This window comes from Bos mutus, chromosome 13 (assembly GCF_027580195.1).
Source record: "Bos mutus isolate GX-2022 chromosome 13, NWIPB_WYAK_1.1, whole genome shotgun sequence".
Taxonomy (NCBI): domain Eukaryota; kingdom Metazoa; phylum Chordata; class Mammalia; order Artiodactyla; family Bovidae; genus Bos; species Bos mutus.
Window position 1 is genome coordinate 51319955 of NC_091629.1, and position 18855 is coordinate 51338809.

An 18855-nucleotide genomic window follows, 5' to 3' on the forward strand; every position below is an offset into this window, starting at 1 on the left:
TTGTAGCCCAAGTTATAGTCAAATTTTGTAAATTGTCTTTTGTGTTTGAAAATAAGGCATTGGATGCAGAATTACATGTGTCTATTAGGTCAAGTTTGTTCATTGTTTTGTTTAAATTCTCTGAGTAGGGAGTATAAATGCTCTTTCCTACCTGGTTTTCCTCTTTTCTGGAAACATAGGCAAACTACACTTCCCAGGACCCTTAGAGATGGGAGAGAACATGTGACCAGTTCTAGCAAAAGATGTGAATGCAAGTGATATGTGTAACTTCTGGGCTAAGGGATTTAAGAGCCAGTGGGCTACAGTCTATGCAGGTCTCAAAGAGTCAGACACAATTGATCAACTGAGCAAGCGTGCACATGCTACCTCCACACTTTCCCTAGAAGCATCCGTGGGATTTGGGGCACCTTCCACGGTTTCCTGTACCATGCAGATATTTGCAGGATCACACTGCTTCCTTCTTCTGTTCCCCATCTGGATTGCAAATCCTCATCTATCCCTCTCCATCCTCCACACCTGGAGACAAGTCTCATTTCTTTTCAAAACCTTTCACTGGATAGTCACAATGGAAACTAAAGCCATCTTCATCATTTAATCGTTTTCTGTTTACTCAACAAAAAAATATACTAAGTGCTAAGCTGTTCCTGTGGAGGAGACAATGATGCCTCAACCTGATGTTGAGACGCTGTATCCTGGGAGAAGGCTGATTTGAGGAAAAGGGAATGTAGGGCTTCCCTAGTGGTCCAGTGGTTAGGAATCCACCTGCCAATGCAGGGGACATGGGTTTGATCCCTAGTCCAGGAAGATCTCATATGCTGTGGGGCAACTAGGCCTGTGTGCCGCAACTACTGAGCCCATGCTCTAGAGCCTGTGCTCTGCAACAACAGAAGCTACACAACGGAGAAGCCCGAGCACTGCAAGCAAGGCTGGCCCACGCTCACCACAACTAGAGAAAGCCCACACATAGCAACGAAGACCCAGCACAGCCAAAAATAAACACATAAAATATTATTAACATAAATAAATAAATAATATATTTTTAAAATGTACTTAAAATACTATACTATATTATTTATTTATTTTTGGCTGTGCCGAGTCTTCGTTGCTGCACTGGCTTTTCTCTAGTTGCAGGGAACAGGGGCGGCTCACTACTTGAGGTGCACCAACTTCTCATTTCAGTGGCTTCTCTTGTAGAGCACAGGCTCTAGACATGTGGGCTCAGTAGTTGTGGCCCTCAGGCTCTAGAGGACAGGTTCACTAGCTGTGACAGGCGAACTTAGTTGCTCCAGAGCATCTGGGATCCTCCCAGATCAGGGGTCCAACCTTTGTCTCCTGCGTTGGCAGGCAAATTCTTTACCAATGAGCCACCAAGGAAGCCCAATAAGTAAAATATTTATTTAAAGAAAGAAAAAGGAAATGTAGAATGAATTTTACATACCTTCCTTGAATGTCTTTTGGGTGCCTGTCACATAGCTGGGTTCTGAGTACACAAAAGGGAACAAGATGTAATCTCCTCCCTCCAAAATTTCACAGCAGAGTAAAAGAGATGAAATCAGGTCTTAAATAATCCTGTGAAATGTAATAAGTGCCAGACACATGATATATGCCTTATAAATCATCCCTGAGTGAACGATGTGAATTAACGTGGGCATTCGGAGGAGAGAGAAATTATTTCTAATGGAAATATATCAAGGAGATCTTTGCAATAGCATTCGAGTTGGGCCTTAGAATCGGTTGTTTTGGGGGCATTCAGAGAACTAGCAGAAGGTAGGGACAATCTGGGTATGGGAAAAGTATGAAAAAAGGAATGGAATATGCTTTTATTTTTAAACAGCTTTATTGAGATATAGTTCACATACCATAAGGTTTATCTATCTATAGTGTACAATTCAATGGTTTTACGTGTATTGAAGAGCTGGGCAACCATCATAATATAACTTTAGAACAATGTCCATCATCCCCCAGAGAAAACACTCATTTGCCGTCATTCCCTATGCTCTTGACCCTACTCTCGACCCTACCTCCACCCTCCCATCCCTGACCCTGCTGCTGCTGCTGCTGCTAAGTCACTTCAGTCGTGTCCGACTCTGTGTGACCCCATAGATGGCAGCCCACCAGGCTCCCCCGACCCTGGGATTCTCCAGGCAAGAACACTGGAGTGGGTTGCCATTTCCTTCACCAATGCATGAAAGTGAAAGTGAAGTCGCTCAGTCATGTCCGACTCTTCGCGACCCCATGGACTGCAGCCCATCAGGCTCCTCCGTCCATGGGATTTTCCAGGCAAGAGTGCTGGAGTGCGGTGCCATTCCCTGACCCTAGGCAACTACTAATCTATTTTCTATTTGTCTATTCTGGACACATCATGAATAAATAGAATCATAGTATGTGTGGTCTTTTCATTTAGGATATGTTCTCCTATTTCATTCACGCTCTGGTATGTATCGGTACTTTATTCCTTTTTATTGCTGGATAATATTCCATTGTATGGATGTACCACATTTTATTTACCCATTCATGAGTTGGTGGACATTTAGGTTTTTTCCTACTTGTTGGGGGGGCAGTTGTTTATACTCTTAAGCTACTATGAATAATGCTGCTATGAGTTTTCATGTTCAACTTTATGTGTGGACTTATGTTTTTTAATTTTTTTTCCTAACTCCAGTAGGAGTAAAATTAATGAATCAAATGGTAACTCTATGTTCAACCTTTTGAGGAACTGTCAAACTGTTCTTTCAAAACAGCTGCACCATTTTATGTTTCCAGCAGCAATGTAGGAGGGTTCCAGCTTCTCCACATCCTACCCATACTTGTTATTATCTGTTTATTGAGCATAGCCATCTGGTTACTATGAAGTGGTGAGTCTTTGTGGTTTTAATTTTCATTTCTTAATGTCTAATGATGTTGAACATCCCTTCATTTGCTTATTAGCATCTGTATATCTATTTTGGAGAAATGTCTTTCCAAGTCTTTTGTCTCTTTTAAAATTAGATTATTTTCCTTTTCATTATTGAGTTGTAAGAGTTATTTACATATTCTGGATGCTAGTCTCTTATCAGATAGATGATTTCAAATATATTCCCCATCTTGTGTGTTGTCTTTTCACTTCTGGATGGTATCCTTTGAAACACAGAAGTTTTAAACGTTTGTGAAGTCCAATTTACCGATCTTCTCTTTTACCACTTACGCTTTTGGCGTATGAATTGTTCCATTTTTTCAACCTAGGTGCTGGTTTCATGGGTGGGTTCAGTTTATGATTTGTGGACTTTTCTGCACATGTACACAAGGCTTCAACAGTTGTTTTTTTTTTTTTAAGGGGGTGATAATAAGTGCAGCTTCCTCCCCTGGGTCATTGCGGGGACTGAATGGGTGAATGCGTACACAGTATCTGGCACCCCTTAGTGCTAATACACAGCAGCTGTTAACTGTTGTTAAAAATCAGTCTCTGCCCCTGATGGAGTGAATGATCTTGGCCCCAGGTTACTTCACCTCATCAGACCTCACTTTCCTCATCTGTAAAATGGGTAGTGCTATGTGTATACCCAGTTGCTCAGTCATCCCTGACTCTGCAACCCCATGGACTGCAGCCCGCCAGGCCCCTCTGTCCGTGGAATTCTCAGCCAAGAATATTCCTTGATGATCTCCTTAATGCTTTAGGAAGCTCCTTCCAGCCTCCAGAATGGCTAAAACACAAAGCAAAAGAAAATAATTTGAATTGTCAGTGAAGATAGGGAACAAAAGTACTTTCCTATGGGTTGCCATTTCCTACCCTAAGGGATCCTCCCAACCCAGGGATCGAACCCAAGTCTCTTGCGTCTCCTGCATTGGCAGGTGGATTCTGTGCCACTGAGGCCCCCCGGGAAGCCTGTATGGGTTAGTGCCGCCCATTTTGCCAGGGCCACGCGGTTTCTCAAGGAGACGAGGCGCATCGTCCAGCTCCAAGTCTGCCTCTGCTGTTAAGGCGAAGCTCCCTGAATCTCATTTCTCTGTGTGTCTAAGCCAGAGACCTGTGGTTTATCAATCAGTTTAAAATGAGGCAATTTTAAACCAACTAGGATCTTTTTTTTTTTTTAGTTACTCATGAAATGCTTTTTCTTTTTTTAGTTACTCATGAAATGAAAATGAAACACTATTCCTGAGTGTTCTCTTCCCTTCCCAAGAAAGCCCTCCTCATACTTTTTCTTTCTTTCTATTTTTAAGTTACTCATGAAATGAAAATGAAAGACTGTTCCCAAGAAAAGTGTTTTCTCCCCTTCCCAAGAAAGGTGTCACAAGAGTTTTGGTCAATAAAACAGGGAAGACAAAAAAAAAAAAACAAACAGTCATGACTGAGGAGAGACAAATTTTCAGCTCTGTGAGCATCTGGGTGGCTGCCAAGAGCTGGCTGTGGGCCCCTCAGAGTTTCCATGAGCAGAACTGGCTGGGCCTGGGAAGGAGTGAAGGAGGAACTGGCTGACAAGAGAGCTGGCTTCCAGGTGGAGCTGGCGTGCCAGGCTTGGGCAGGGCTGGAGCTCGAGCCTGGCCAGGCAGGGGCCAGGGAAGTTCACTGCAGAATGGTCGGAGACCAGCCTTCCTCTCCTCTTCAGACCCCCACCCTGGCTGCCCCTGTCCTAACCTGAACAATCCTTCCCACCTACCCCTCCCTCCACCTTCCAAGCCTGTCTTGCCCTTGAGTGGCTGCCCAGGAAGACTTCTCTGCCCTCCCCCAAGCCTCCCCACTCTCTCCCTGGGGTGGCTGGAGGGAGCTTCCTAAAGCATCAAGGAGACTATATCACCTGCTACTCACAGTCCATGGGGTCGCAAAGAGTCAGACACGACTAGTCAACTAGGCACAGTACAGACACGGAGCTGGGAAGTGATGAATCGCTTGAAGAGAAACCAGGGTATCTACTGTACCTCTGGTATCCTTGAGCAGTGGCCAAGAGCAAGGTTTGGAAAAAATGTCCTTTCTGCCATTTTTCCTTCTATTTTTTGACTGTGCTGTGGGACATGCAGGATCTTAGTTCCCTCACCAGGGATCAAACCTGTGCCTCATGCAATAGAAGCTCAGAGTCTTAATCACTGGACCTCTGGGGAAGTTCCTCTTCTGCCATTTTAAAAGGAGTGCAAAGATCTCAATGAATCATTACAAGTTATTTGCCCCCAGGTGACCCTCGGATTCCACAGGCTGGGCAAGGAACCGACGTGGTCATAAACATCATGGCCACATCAGTGGTGTCTCAGTGCTTCTCTGCTGCTCCCCTCATCTCTCTCTCATGACAGCTGGGCTAACTAAGGCCCAGAGAAGGGATGAGCTTTACCCAAGGTCACCAGCACACCTAGACAGACCTCCCGAATCCAAATCAAGTCAGATTCTGGGGCTCAGCCTTTTTTCCCCCCTGTTCATTATTAATTATTCATAAACAGCTTTATTGAGACCTAATGAAGAATCCCAGGGACAGAAGAGCCTGGTGGGCTGCCATCCACGGGGTCGCACAGAGTCAGACACGACTGAAGTGGTTTAGCAGCAGCAGCAGCAATGCAACTTGCATTGCTTTCTTGCAACTCACCCTTGTAAAGTATGTAACTCAGTAACTTTTAGTACAAAATTGTGCACCTATCACACAATCAATTTGAGAACATTTTCATTACCCTAGGAAAAAAAAAAAACCTCCATGATTTTTAGCTGTCACCCCCTCCCAGTCAGCCTTCCAGCTTCCCAGCCCCAGACACTAATCTACTTTGTCTGCATACAGTCGCCTCTTCTGGACATTTCCTATAAATGAACTTATGCAATATGTGGTCTTTTGTGACTGGCTTCTTTTCACTGAATGTAACGTTTTCAAGGTCCACCTATGGTGGAACATGTATCAGTACTCCATTCCTTTTTTCTTGCCAAATAATATTCCACTGTATGGACATGCCACATTTTATTTAACCATTCATCGGTTGTTGGACATTTGGTTTGTTTCCACTTTTTGGCTATTATGAAGAACGCTGCTGTAAACATTTACAGACAACTTTTTGTGTGGTTGTGTATTCTCAGTTCTCTCGGGTTTATACCTAGGAGTGGAAATAATGGATCATATGGCAACTATGTCTATGAGTCCAGCCTTTCAACACTGGCTTTCTTAGACCTTGAGGGGTGCTTATGTGGGGAAACTTGCTACTCCCAGTGGCCAGAGTCTATGGATCAAGTCTCCACCCCACTTTGGACTTAATTTTAGAAACTTCAAGAAAATATTAATATGATATATTTTAAACTAGACACATTTTCACAGGCTGAATGTACTTGTTTACCCAGCACGCGGATGAAGACGGTCAAAGCCATCTCCATGCTCCCAAACCCACCTTGTGCTTCTGCCAAATCTCTCCCCTGCCAGGGAAAACAGGACCCTGATTTCTAAACACCATGGATGAGTTCAAGACCTTCATCCAAGTGGAATTATGTGGAAAATGGTCTTTCATATTTGCGTCTGTTGCTCAACTTCAGGTCATTGCAGATCCTGCATTCTCGAGGCTGTGTGTGTGTGCATGCCAAGTCCCTTCAGTCGTGTTCATCTCTTTGCGACCCTGTGGACTGTAGCCCGCCAGGCTCCTCTTTCCATTGGATTCTCCAGGCAAGAATACTGGAGTGGGTTGCCATGCCCTCCTCCAGGGGATCTTCCCGACCCAGGGATTGAATCTGCGTCTCGTCTCTTATGTGTCCTGCAATGGGAGGCGGGTTCTTTACCACTAGTGCCACCTGGGAAGCCCCTCTCAAGACTGTACACTCCATCATTTTTGTCATCCCTTCTCCTTTTTATGGGCTTCACAAACCATAGGGCTTCATAGATTTGCAGATACGTGTCTCTGTGGATGTGCTCAGGTCTGTTGGGGAGGGAGGTAGGGAGGCTGGGAAAGTGTATGTTCTGACCTGGTCCTGGCCCCATGCTTGTGCTTCTAGGAGGCCCCTCTTGGCCCTCCCACTTACACCTCTCCTCTTGGAGTCTGTCAAAGTTCTGTTATTCTGGGCTTGCCGTGAGGCTGGGGGGTGAGCTGGCAGACTTCCCAAGTAAACAAGAGCAGCTGGAAAGGAGAGGGACTTTTGGAAGCGGAAAGATGGACCCAATCAGACACCCCACTCCACGAGGGCTGTGGTGGAGGTCTCTGCTAACATACTCTGGCACATGGTGGAAAAGGAGGGTCCCAGGAAAAACTGGGCCTTCTCTGGGCTAGACCAGGCACTGGGGTGGGGGTGCAGGGCAGACTGCCTGGGTTCAAATCCCCACTTTGTGCCTCACCAACTGTGTGACTATCAAATCTGTAAAATGGGGGAACTCTGGGTAAGAATATTTGAGGCGTGAATAGCTCACTGGGCGAAAAGTTTCCTGACCCAGAGGAAAGTTAGCTGTTAGGTTAGAATGTGCCAGGAGCCAGCTAAATGTTTTGTGTGCAGCGCTCTACTGAACGTGTGCACCAATCATTAAAGCAGACCCCAAATCACCCCCATTTGACAGATGAGGAGGCAGAGGCACAGACAGGTTGAGAACCTGCCTGAAGCCACATTGTGAACCCGTGGCAGTGCCAGGATTTGAGCCCAGGTCTGTTTGGCTCCAGAATCCAGGCCCTTGACAACTTGGCTTATAAGCTGAGCTTGGGCAGGGGCCCAGCAGTCTTGAGCTCCAATAGGTCAGTGACTAGCATTGTCCTATAGGGCCCCAGACAACCCTCAGCTCTGGCTTGGGGAAAGGATCTCAGGCTCATTTTTCCTGTCTATAAAATGGGCCTATATGACCCACAAAGCCTTCCTCCTTCCTGGGTTCCCAGTTAGTGAGCTCTTGGGTTGGGGCAAGCCTATTGGGAGGTCCGAATCTGCCAGGGCACTGGCAGGCCTGGCCAGGGAGGCCTTGTCTTTTTTTAGAAGGGGAGGCAGTCAGGCCTGGGAGCTAGAGTTGGCACTACCAAGTCCACTTGGGGGCCCCCTCCTGGGACGTGTGCCCTGACTCTGCTCTTGGAGTGCTCTAGAGCATGGGTGAACATCCTAAGCTAGACTGAGTAGATAATTGTAAAGGGCTGTCTACCATATGCTAAGTGGAATCAGAGCTGAAGCAGTTGGCTGCAGTCCAGGAAGGCTTCCCAGAGGAGGTCTCTTTGGATTAGGGTTTTGAAAGCTGAGTAAGAGTTACTTAGGTGGAGATGAAGGGATGGGTGTTCTTAAAGAGAGAGCGGCAATAGGTATCAGTTACTCAACTCCCTCCCCCGCCCCCACCCTTGCGTAGCCATCTCTGTTTTTCAGGGGCTGGAAGCCTAAAAATGATAACTACCAGAGACCCTTGCCAGCCAGTTTCTGGTGAGGATCTGCCAGTGGGGAGAAGGCAGGAGGATGAGAGATGCCAGCCTGCCTCTGGCTGCTGCCAGCACTGACTTCAGCAGCATTTGTAGATTCAGCAGCTCTGTTGGTTCCAGGGCTGTAGTGACAGTGCCTCCAGCAGCTGGGTGGTGGGGAACAGCTCTTGGGCTGCTGAGCTTCCTGGACAGTAGCTGACTCCTGATTTCTGGATACCACTCCTTCTTCTCTGCTCTTCCAGCACCTCAGATGCCTTGGGAGTCCATTTCCCTTATAAACTCCTTCCCCGCCTGAAATAATGGTTCTGTTTTCTTGCTGGGCATTAATTGATAAAATGCTCAGGTCATGTAGGCTAGATCCAGGTGCAATGTTTTAAATTATTTATTTATTTATTTATTTATTGGCTGTGCTGTGTCTTCATTGCTGCACAGGCTTTTCTCTAGTTGTGGAGAGCGGAGGCTACTCTCTAATTGCGGGCTCAGGCTTTTCATGGCGGTGGCTCCTCTTGTTGTGGAGCACAGGCTCTAGGGATCGCGTGCTTCAGAAGTTGCAGTTCCTGGGCTCTAGAGCACAGGCTTAGTAAGTTCTGGGGCACAGGCTTAGTTGCTTGGATCTCACAGCATGTGGGATCTTCCCAAAGCCGGGATCAAACCTGTGTCTCCTGCATTGGCAGGTGGATTCCTTACCACTAAGTCACCAGGGACGCCCCAGGTGTAATTCTTTAGGAACAGAAAGATTCAGCAGCCTGAAAAATGTGATAACGCACTTTGAGTTTTTTACTTGCATGTCAGGTGTTTCAACACGAGTTCCCTGAAGGAAGAGACTGTCTCCCAGCCTCTGTTCAATCAACGAACATTGATGAGTGCTTCATCGCTGTGGAATGAGATGAACGACCAGGTCCCTGCACTTCGGGAAATAGTCTAGACCCAGCGCCATCCAATTGAAACTGAGTCCCCTGAAACTGAGTTCCCCAGGTGAGTTTATGATTAATGTCTCTGTTCAAAACTTTATTCCCTTTCTTGTCCCACCCCCGTTCCCCTAAAGATTGAGGAGTGTCAAGGAAAAGGGGGACCATACCAAGCAGGACCTTGTGGGGATTTCCCAGGTACAAAAATCCCTCTGTGTCCCCTGTTTCTTGTTAGTGGAAAGAAAAAAAAAAGGTGTGGAGGGAGGCTTTAGTCTTCTAGACCTTCCTTAAGTTCCAAGGAGCAGGTGCAAGCAGTTAACAATGACGACTATAAAATTACAGGCTTCCTAGTTCCTCCTGAAGGGATATAGATAACAATCTGGTGCATATCTTTGAGTTGCTCTGTAGAGACTAAGACCCCCGCCCAGGTGGAGGATGGAGGCTCTGTGCTGACCACAAGCACGTACCCTAGACTAGCTGGAACCAGAAGGTTGAGATTCCTGACACATCACCTGTTACCCGTCCCCCGCCCCCATCGCCCCGCCACCAACCAATCAGAAGGTCCACCAGCTGATCATGCATCCTATGACCCTCTCCCCTTACACTGTTTTTAAAACCCTTCCCTAAGAGCCAAAGGGGAGTTCAGGTCTTTGGAGCATGAGCTGCCTGTTCTCCTTGCTTGAAAAGAAAGTGAAAGCGTCAGTTGCTCAGTCATGTCTGACTCTTTGTAACCCCATGGACTGTAGCCTGCCAGTCTCCTCTGTCCATGGGATTCTCCAGGCAAGGAATACTGGAGTGGGTTGCCATGCCCTCCTCCAGGAGATCTTCCCGACCCAGGGATCGAACCCAGGTCTCCTGCATTGCAGGTGGATTCTTTACCGTCTGAGCCACCAGAGAAGCCCAAGAATACTGGAGTGGGTAGCCTATCCCTTCCGCAGGGGATCTTCTCAACCCAGGGATTGAACCCAGGTCTCCTGTATGGCAGGCAGATTCTTTACCAATGGAGCCATCAGGGAAGCTCAAAACACACTGTTGGCAGTTGGCACCTTGCAAATAAAACCTTACTTTGCTGCAAATACCCGCTGTCAGCGTTTGGCTTTCTGTGTGGCAGGCACATGAGCCCTTGCTCGGTAACACAGTGTGGTAGTCAGTAGCCACCTGAGGCCATGGAGCACTTGAAATGCAGCTAGTCCTAATTGAAATGGGCTGTCAGTGTAAAATACATACCGCATTCCAAAGGCTTTGTATGAAAAGAAGAATGTAAGATATCTCACTCATAATTTTTATGTTGATTATGTGTTGCAATAACAATGTTTATTATACATGCTTATTAAACATAGTATGTTTCAGACATATTAGGTTCAACAAAATACATTACTAAGATGTATTTTACCTGTTTCTTTTTTTAATAGGGCCACTAGAAAAATTTAAATTACATATATGACTTGCATTTGTGGTTCACATTATTTTTCTACTGAACAACACAGGTCTTAGGGGAACTGAGTTGAAACACATCAATTCACCAATTCAGCATTTATTAGGGTCTGTTTAAGAGATACTTGGTCCCCACCCTTGAGGACTTCAGACAGGAAGTGAGGGGCAGGTGTATCAACATGGAGCTAAAAGTCACTGTGATAAATGTTTGAGTTGGTCCACGTTCCAGGGTTCTGAGAAGAAATCTGGGTAGGCTTCACAGAAGAGGTGACTTTAATGTGAAGCATTATGAAATGAATAGGAGTTCATAAGCTGAGTAAGGAAAACACAGCGGCTTTCCAAGGTAAGAGGTTGAAAGTGCGTGGGATGTTAGAAGAGAAACAGGCACTTCATTCTGATCTGAACATGGCTGTTTGGAGATGGGATTGGAGACGGAGCTAAACAGTTGTAGAGCCTTGAATACTGGTTAAATTTAGATCTGAGGGAAGCACTGAAGCTAGGGAAAGGCTCTTAGCATGAAGTGGCTTGTCCAGATGCTAAATGAGCTCACCCACTCACTCTCCTCAAAAGCATGACCAGACCTTGTTTGAATGTGAAAAATAAACTTTTATTTCAGTGCTCGCTGTTTGTAGCTCAAAAGCACATCTACTGCTTGCTTGGAACCCAAAAGCGTTTATAAAACCATAGGGAAACAGAGCAAAATTTATATAGAACGAATATATACTGGCTCATCTTGTGCTTCTCCTTGTGCAAAGCAGAAAGTTCTAAGTGTATCAAGCGTGACTTTCCCCAAGTCCCTCTCTGGGGCTTGGGGGCTCCCTGGAGGCTCTGACCCCACTCACAGAATTCTCTCCCACTTCCCTCCTCCAGGCTGAGGGAAGCCTGGTCACATGGAGAGAGTGAGGAATAAAGTCAGAGATGGCAATTCGTGGGGTCCCCAAGCTTAGTCAGGGGGCAGGGGCTGTGTTCCAGGACTCTGGCTCTTCAAAGAGGAGATGGCTAAGATGCCAGCCTTGTTGCTGGGTGATCAGCATAGGCAACTAAGGCTATTGTGACGTCTAGGCACTGCGGTGGGCGGGCTCATGGTTAGGACAGGGGTTTCTTGGGGGGTCTCTTCCCCCCTATAAATGGGCTCCGAAGGCAGATGCCTGGGCACAGGTGGGGGGACCCAGACACGACTGGGGACAGGAAGGTGGTCACGGTCATGGTCTCACACTTTGAAGCATCCTGGGTCTGTGTCCCAAGGCTCTGTGAAGCCCTGGAGGAGGACCTGCTGTCATTGGCGAGGCTGGGTCATACAAGGCACCGGAAGTGCAGAGCTGGGAGGGCCTTGGAGATGAGCTGGTTCAATCACTCCCTGTGACTAAAGAGGAAACTGAGGCCCAGAGGAGGGGAAGGCAGTAGCTGGCCAGACCTGGGCCTTGAACCTAGGGCTCTAAGCCCTTCCCGTCTCCTCGTCCTAATTGGATCCTTTTTGATCAGGTTCCAAATGGCCTCTCGGACGCAGCCAGGTCAGGGCTGGAGTGGTGGATGGGGCACTGGACTCAGAGTCAGAAGAGCCGGGCTCCTTTCTTGTGCCTCTGCATTAGCCAGCCTTGCAAATATCCAGGATCCCATGGGAGCAGGGCCAGCCGCCTCCCTTCTCCGAGCCCAGTCTCCTCAGCTCCCGCTTTGCAGTTTCCCATGGGGACTGAATGGGCTGATGGGCGTGTGAGCACCAGTATGCCCAGGAAGTGCCAGGTACTTACTAGGCGCCTCGCCATTGTGAGAGGGTGGAGGAAGTATTGGGTCAGGGCTGCTGGGATGTGAGGGGATTTGGGGTGTGGTCTGTTCCTGGGACCCTCCCCATCTGCACCTGCTCAGGCTCTGCCGAGGGCCCCCAGGGTCTGGGCTCAACCTGGGGAAAGGGTTCAGGGTACTCTAGGGAGCTGAATTCCTTGATCTGGTCACTGGGCACACTTTTTTTGCCTGCTTCCTAGAAAGGGGCTCTGATGTCAATCAATCAGTTTGGTGGGTGGTCAGTGGCTTTTTAAGGGGCCTCTGGGCTGGGAACGGAGGGGGAGATGGCCTACCCTCCAGGCTCAGTCAGCCAAGAGGAGAGCTCCCACAGTGCAGGCACAGAGCCTCCCTCATAGGTGAAGGGTGTGGGGAGACAGGCTCAGGGGGACAAGGTGGGCGGGAAGTACATTCGATTCCAAAGGGCCCCCGCAGGCAGCCCACCCCTGCCCTGAGGTCCAGGGCCCAAGGAGGGGCAAGTTTTGTTCATTAGCTTGGGATAAAGATTGGGGTCAATGTGGGGGCCCTCAGTGGCTGAGGTGGGGCTGGCACAGGGACCCCTTAGGAGGGGCCAACGATGACGTTCCTGAAGCCCTTCACGGCCTTCAGCCTATCGCTCTCGAAGTTCACCACCAGCTTGTGGCGGCCCACGTACAGAGGCAGCAGGTCCACCCTCACCTTGACTTCCTCCCCTGCTTCCACGGGGTCCGGGCTGGGAGAGAGAGAGAAAGAGGGTAAGGAGAGGGGCTCTGGCCTGGTCCCCATGATGAGGGATGGGGATGACACGTGACTACTGAGATCTCAGCCCAGTGCCTCCACGGATGTACAGCTGAATAACGACAGGATAAAATGGGCCCTGCTCATAACTCTCAAGGGCCTGGGCCATCGCCCTCCTGTGTGTGTGTGTGTGTGTGTGTATGAGAGTGAATGGTGTGCCAGGGCGTAAGATGTGGATGCTCATGTGACCACATGCATGAAAATGCACTGAGCTGTACATATGTGATTTGTATTGTATACTGTATGCAAATGATATTACAACAAAAAGTGAAAAAACAAGTGTAAATGCTCATAAGCATATGTGTATATAGACAATTATCTGTGAGGGTACACGGCACAGGCACGCGTGTGCACCTGTGTGCATGGGAGGACTTGTGTGTCTTGAGGCGGGGGTTTAGTGACTGAATGTGTACCTGTTCAGTTGTGTGAACCGTGTGCGCAGGATGCAGCTGATGTGTGGGTGTTTGGACATAGACCTGTGTGGGTGAGTGTGTGGGTGATGAGAGGAGGGGGCTAGAGCCCAGGGCTCAGTGTCTAAGGGCACCTGTCCCCTCCACGAGCGTCCACTCTCTGCTCCCGGCCCTGGTGGGAGGGACGGGCACTTACACGTCCACAGTCTTCTGCTCCTCAATCAGGCCTGCTCCCTCCACAGTGAAGGTGCAGCCCGACAGCGCCACAGTGAGCGGGTTCTGCAGAGATATCTCAGCCACCAGCTTGCGGTTCTGCTTGGGCTCTCCCAGGATCTGGAGGAGACACGGGGCGGATGTCACGGGCAGCAGAGAGAGAGAGGGGCCCAGAGCCGCTCCAGGGCAGGCAGGGTCCCAAATGAGCCATTTCCATCTCCACTGCAATTTGGCCCCATGTCTGCGCAGCTCCGCCGCTGTCATTCCTCGCCTCGCCCAGAAAACACGGATGATGACTCCTGCCCAGGCCTCCTCCTTCATGGAGGTGCAGAGAGGCTCCACGTGACCCACGGGATGTGTAAAGTGCCTCCTTCATTCTAAGGTCTGGGGTGGAAAAATCAGAGGCTTTGGAAGCAGGCTGATCTCTGTCCCTTTCTTGCTGTGTGACCTTGGCAAAGATACCACCACCTTCTCTGAGCTTTGGTTTCTTCATAGGAGAGAAATGCCTGACTGCAGGGTTCTCACGAGGATTCACTGAGCTAACATATGCAAGATCCTAGCAGACTGTCCAGCACACAGCACTCACTCCCCACCCCGCCACCCCCTGCTCTTTACCATTTATTTGTAACGGCAGCACTTGAGGACCTGGGGCTGAGACTGCTCCAAGTGAATCACTGTGATGACCATGATGACGCTGATGGTCAGTATTAATCAGCTTTTATTGCACCCTCATGACATGCTGGATACAGTCTATGTGTTTCCTGTAGACTCACAGCTAATCCTTATAACACCCATTTTACAGATGAACAAATAGACTCCAGAGTCTGAGCCCTTAACAACTCCACCCCTTCCTGCCCCACCAGGGCCCCAGGACCTCAGAATCTTGCCTTGGGAGTTCAGCTTTTAAGGGCCCACAATTCTGAGATCCCTAAATGTCATGATCCTACTACTCTGGGATGTGCGGATTCATCCCTGGAGGCTATGAGTCCCAAATTCTGTTTCACGATGCTTTTCTTTGATGAAGCTAGATTTGAGGAATCCTGGGGCATCAGAGATCTTGAGTCTGCAGGGAGGGAGGTACATGCAGGTGTGGGATCTGGACCTGGGGACCCAGCCCTTACCCGGATCTTGATTTCTGGGTTCTCCAGGTAGATGTCCCTCTCGGCCAGCAGGTAGCTATTGGCAGCTGGCTCAATAAGGAGGCCCCGCACCTTGATAAGGTTCGATTCGGTCAGGCAATCACAGTACTTTTCGTAGAGGATTCGAAGGGGAATGCTCTTCTCTGCAGAAGGGGAGAGGGGAGAACACTCATGCCATCTGAATCATGGCCCCCACCTCTCCTATGGCACCTCCACAAGGCACAGAGAGGGCAAGGGATGAGCTTGAGGTCACACAGCTGGTGAATGACTGGGCAGGTCCCAGCACTTTCTCCCACCTGCCCTGGCTCTAGCACTCCCAGAAAGGAAGTGGGAGGAATGGCCTGGGTTTTAATCCTGCCTCTGCCCTTTGCTACCTGGGGATGCTGGGTGAGTCACCCTACCTCTCAGGATATCCATTTCCCCTCACGAGGTTGGTGGAATTGTACCCATTTTACAGATGAAGAAACACTTCTGCCCATAAGTGTTCAGAAAGGGAGAGTTGGTCCTGTTTGGACCACTGACTGACTGTGTGAGCCTGGGGAGATGACCTCCCCCCTCTGTTTCTGCTCGTTTCCTCTCTGTTCCCAGGAGCATCTGGATCCCACAGGGCAGAGCTAAGACCAGAGATCAGTTCAGAGCAAAAGTCACACAGCGATGGGGGTAAGAACGAAGCTGGCAGAGCCAATCTCCCCACTGCAGAGAAGCAAAGTGTGGATCTTAGCCCTGTTTCTCAGACAAGAACACGGAAGCCCTAGGGCACCAGGGTCAGCTTATGAGAGGCTGGCAGGAGCAGTGGAAAAGGGCACAGGAACTGGACGGATTATCCACAGACCACAGAGAAAATTCGGTACACATATACAGTGGAATATTACTCAGCTATAAAAAAGGATGAAATAGTGTCATTTGCCAGAGAAGGCAATGGCACCCCACTCCAGTACTCTTGCCTGGAAAATCCATGGACAGAGGAGCCTGGTAGGCTGCAGTCCATGGGGTCGCTAAGAGTCAGACATGACTGAGCAACTTCACTTTCACTTTTCTCTTTCATGCATTGGAGAAGGAAATGGCAACCCACTCCAGTATTCTCGCCTGGAGAATCCCAGGGATGGCGGAGCCTGGTGGGCTGCCGTCTATGGGGTCACACAGAGTCGGACACGACTGAAGCGACTTAGCGTTAGCATTAGCATTAGTGTCATTTGCTGCGACATGGATGGACCTGGAGGTTATCATACTGAGTGAAGACAGACAGACACATATCAAATGGTATCGCTCATATGTGGAATCTAAAGAAACGATACAAAGGAACCTATTTACAAAATAGAGATTGAGTCACAGATGTAGAAAACAAACTCCTGGTTACCAGTGGAGGAGAGGGGAGGAGGCAGGATAAATTGGAAGACTGGGATTGAGATATACATACTATATTTAGATTAGATAACTAATAAGAACCTACTGAATAGCACAGGGAACTCTATTCAATACTCTGAGATGACCTGTCTGGGAAGGGAGCCTAGAAAACAGTGTATATATGTGTATAACTGACTCCCTTTGCTGTACAGCAGAAACTAACACAACATTGTAAATTAACTATACTGCTATTTTTTTTAAAAAAAGAGAGAATCCATAGGCTTACGGCAGGCTCTGCTTGTTCACGTGGTCACAGAGAACCTTGGGAGAAATCCTTTCTGTCCCTTGTGTGTGTGTGTGTGTGTGTGTGTGTGTGTGTGAGCTGCTCAGTCGTGTCAACTCTCCCGCCAGGCTCCTCTGTCCATGGGATTCTCCAGGCAAGAATACTGGAGTGGGTTGCCATTCCCTTCTCCAGGGGATCTTCCCAATCCAGGGATTGAACCCAAGTCTCCTGCATTGCAGGCAGAGCCTCCCCCATCAAACAGGAATGTTGGAAGGATGGTGCTGGGACTCCGTGGAGCCCAGTCAACCATGATGGGCGATGCTGCTTCCTCTTTTTCTGTCATCTGCTCCCTTCCTCCCCCCAAGAGACTCGAGTTTCCCAAACTCTAGTCATTCATGTGATGTTTCACACGTCTGAGTAAATCCTCATTATTTGCTCATTATTTTTCTTTCAGTCTGCTTGCTTCATACTTTTCAACCTTTTCTGGTTAGGGAATCTTGTTACCATTATTTGCAGCAAACCTGTCTATTTACCACAAGTAGGAGGAAGCTGGTAAAAACAAACACCAGCAAACAACGTCAAGTTTATTCATTCAGGGTCATATTCTTGTCTGCTGAGTGCTCTGAGTTCAGGACCTGAGTTTACTGTTAACGAGGGAGATTAGCAAGGGTCAGGGGTGCCCAGGCCAGTGAGCACCCGCTGGGAGGTCATCTACAGGACTGTGAAGGCCTGAGCAGACGGCCACCTTCTCTCTGCATGGGTCAAGGTCTGGGTCCTGGCCATGCACACTCGGTGCCCCCTATCCTGCTCTCTGGAAAATGAGCGCCCAGCCCTCTCATCACTCATTCCCCGGGTGGACCTGCCCCAACCTCGGCTCCGATGACATAGAAGGGAAAAAAAACACAGCTTCTGCCAAAAAGGACAAAAAGGAGTGAAAAATTCCTGGGTCAGGAATTGGTGGAGCGGAGTGGAAACTCTGACCAGTTCCACGGAGAAGAAGGAAAACACGGCTCTCCAGGAGCCTGGAGGGGGTGGCCCCTGCTGTTAACTTTTCCGGAGGCTGAGGTCAGGGTGGGACAGGACCTTTGAGAATTGCCATCCACGGGCTAGGGGCCTTGGCCTGGCTTCAGGCCAGCGCTGGCCGAAAAAAAGAAACGTGTGCGGTTACTGTCACTCATTACTTAGATACCCCTTTGACCATCACAGAGATTGTGCTGCCCCACCTGGAGGGGTGAGGGCCCCAGAGAGAGGGGGCACGGGCAGGAAGCGGGAGAGCCGCAGAGCCAGGAGGCCAGGGTAAGGGCCGCTGGTTTCAGTTCAGCTGTCCTAGGCCTGGCTTCCTGTCCACCAGCATGTGGAAATCCCCTGGATCTTATCATCAAAGCATAACCAGCAACTCAGGAAAAGTTCAGGGTCTCGGAGGGTGGGAGAATCAGGGTGACCTTGGCCTGGGAGGCCTCAATAGCGCACCCTGGCCTAGCCCCAGCTTCCAGCTTAAGGGCAGTGCCCCGGACTGCTGCCCTCCTCCGCTTTCTCCCGACAGGCTGTGCCCCTCGGGGGTCTACAGAGCAGGTGGGACCCCTCTGCTATGAACACTTTCCCAGGAACAGACACTGGCAGGCGTGGCTGAAGCAGAACAATGCTGTGAGGAGCCCAGATGTATCTGGGAGGCAAAGTGTGACTCAACAGCGGCCCGGGAGGAAGTCACTCTGGCATCTTGGTTCAGGTTGGGGTTCACCTTATGAAACATATTCCAGGAAAGACACTTCCGCCCTTTGAAGAGGTTCTGAATGTGAGGAAGAGTTGACACGTGCATTCGCACAACGGGCTGGCGCGCTCTAAAGATGAACCAGGTCTCTCTTGCCTTTGGAGGTGGCCCCCACTCTGTTTATGGAGTGGGTTTCCTCCCTGAATCAACATTTGACTTAAAAAAAAAAAAGAAAAGATGAACCACCTTTCTAAAAATAGGGAAGCTGAGGCCTGGAATAGAGAAGAGAAATACCCAGGAGCTCACAGCCTGCAGGCGGAAGTGCAGAAAGTAGGACCTGGGTGTTTCCCAAACACCCCACACACCTGGAGGGCCAGCGTCCTGCCCCTGACTTGGGGCCCAGAGGCAGAGTTGAGAGCCCGGTCCTCCAGACACCAGCAATGTTGGCCGTGACTCAGGAAGCTCTGAGCCCAGCCTGGAGAGCACTGTCCGGCACAGCAGCTGTTCAGCAAAGGTGCTTCTTGTCCTCCCCACACCTGTCTGCGCTTGCTCAGTGGGG

The 18855-nt window shown here is 49.1% G+C and overlaps 1 protein-coding gene across 1 annotated transcript in view; it reads right to left on the reverse strand.

Moving 5' to 3' along the window:
• Nucleotides 1–11228: 11228 nt before the first annotated feature.
• Nucleotides 11229–18855, reverse strand: part of TGM2 (transglutaminase 2) — a 34271-nt gene continuing 26644 nt past the window's right edge. The window contains exons 11-13 of the mRNA XM_005895992.2: nt 14944–15104; nt 13806–13942; nt 11229–13134 (exon numbers count right to left, since the gene is read on the reverse strand). Of these exons, the coding sequence (XP_005896054.2) occupies nt 12984–13134; nt 13806–13942; nt 14944–15104 (449 nt within the window). The 3' untranslated portion in view covers nt 11229–12983. The remainder of the gene's footprint in view (nt 13135–13805; nt 13943–14943; nt 15105–18855) is intronic.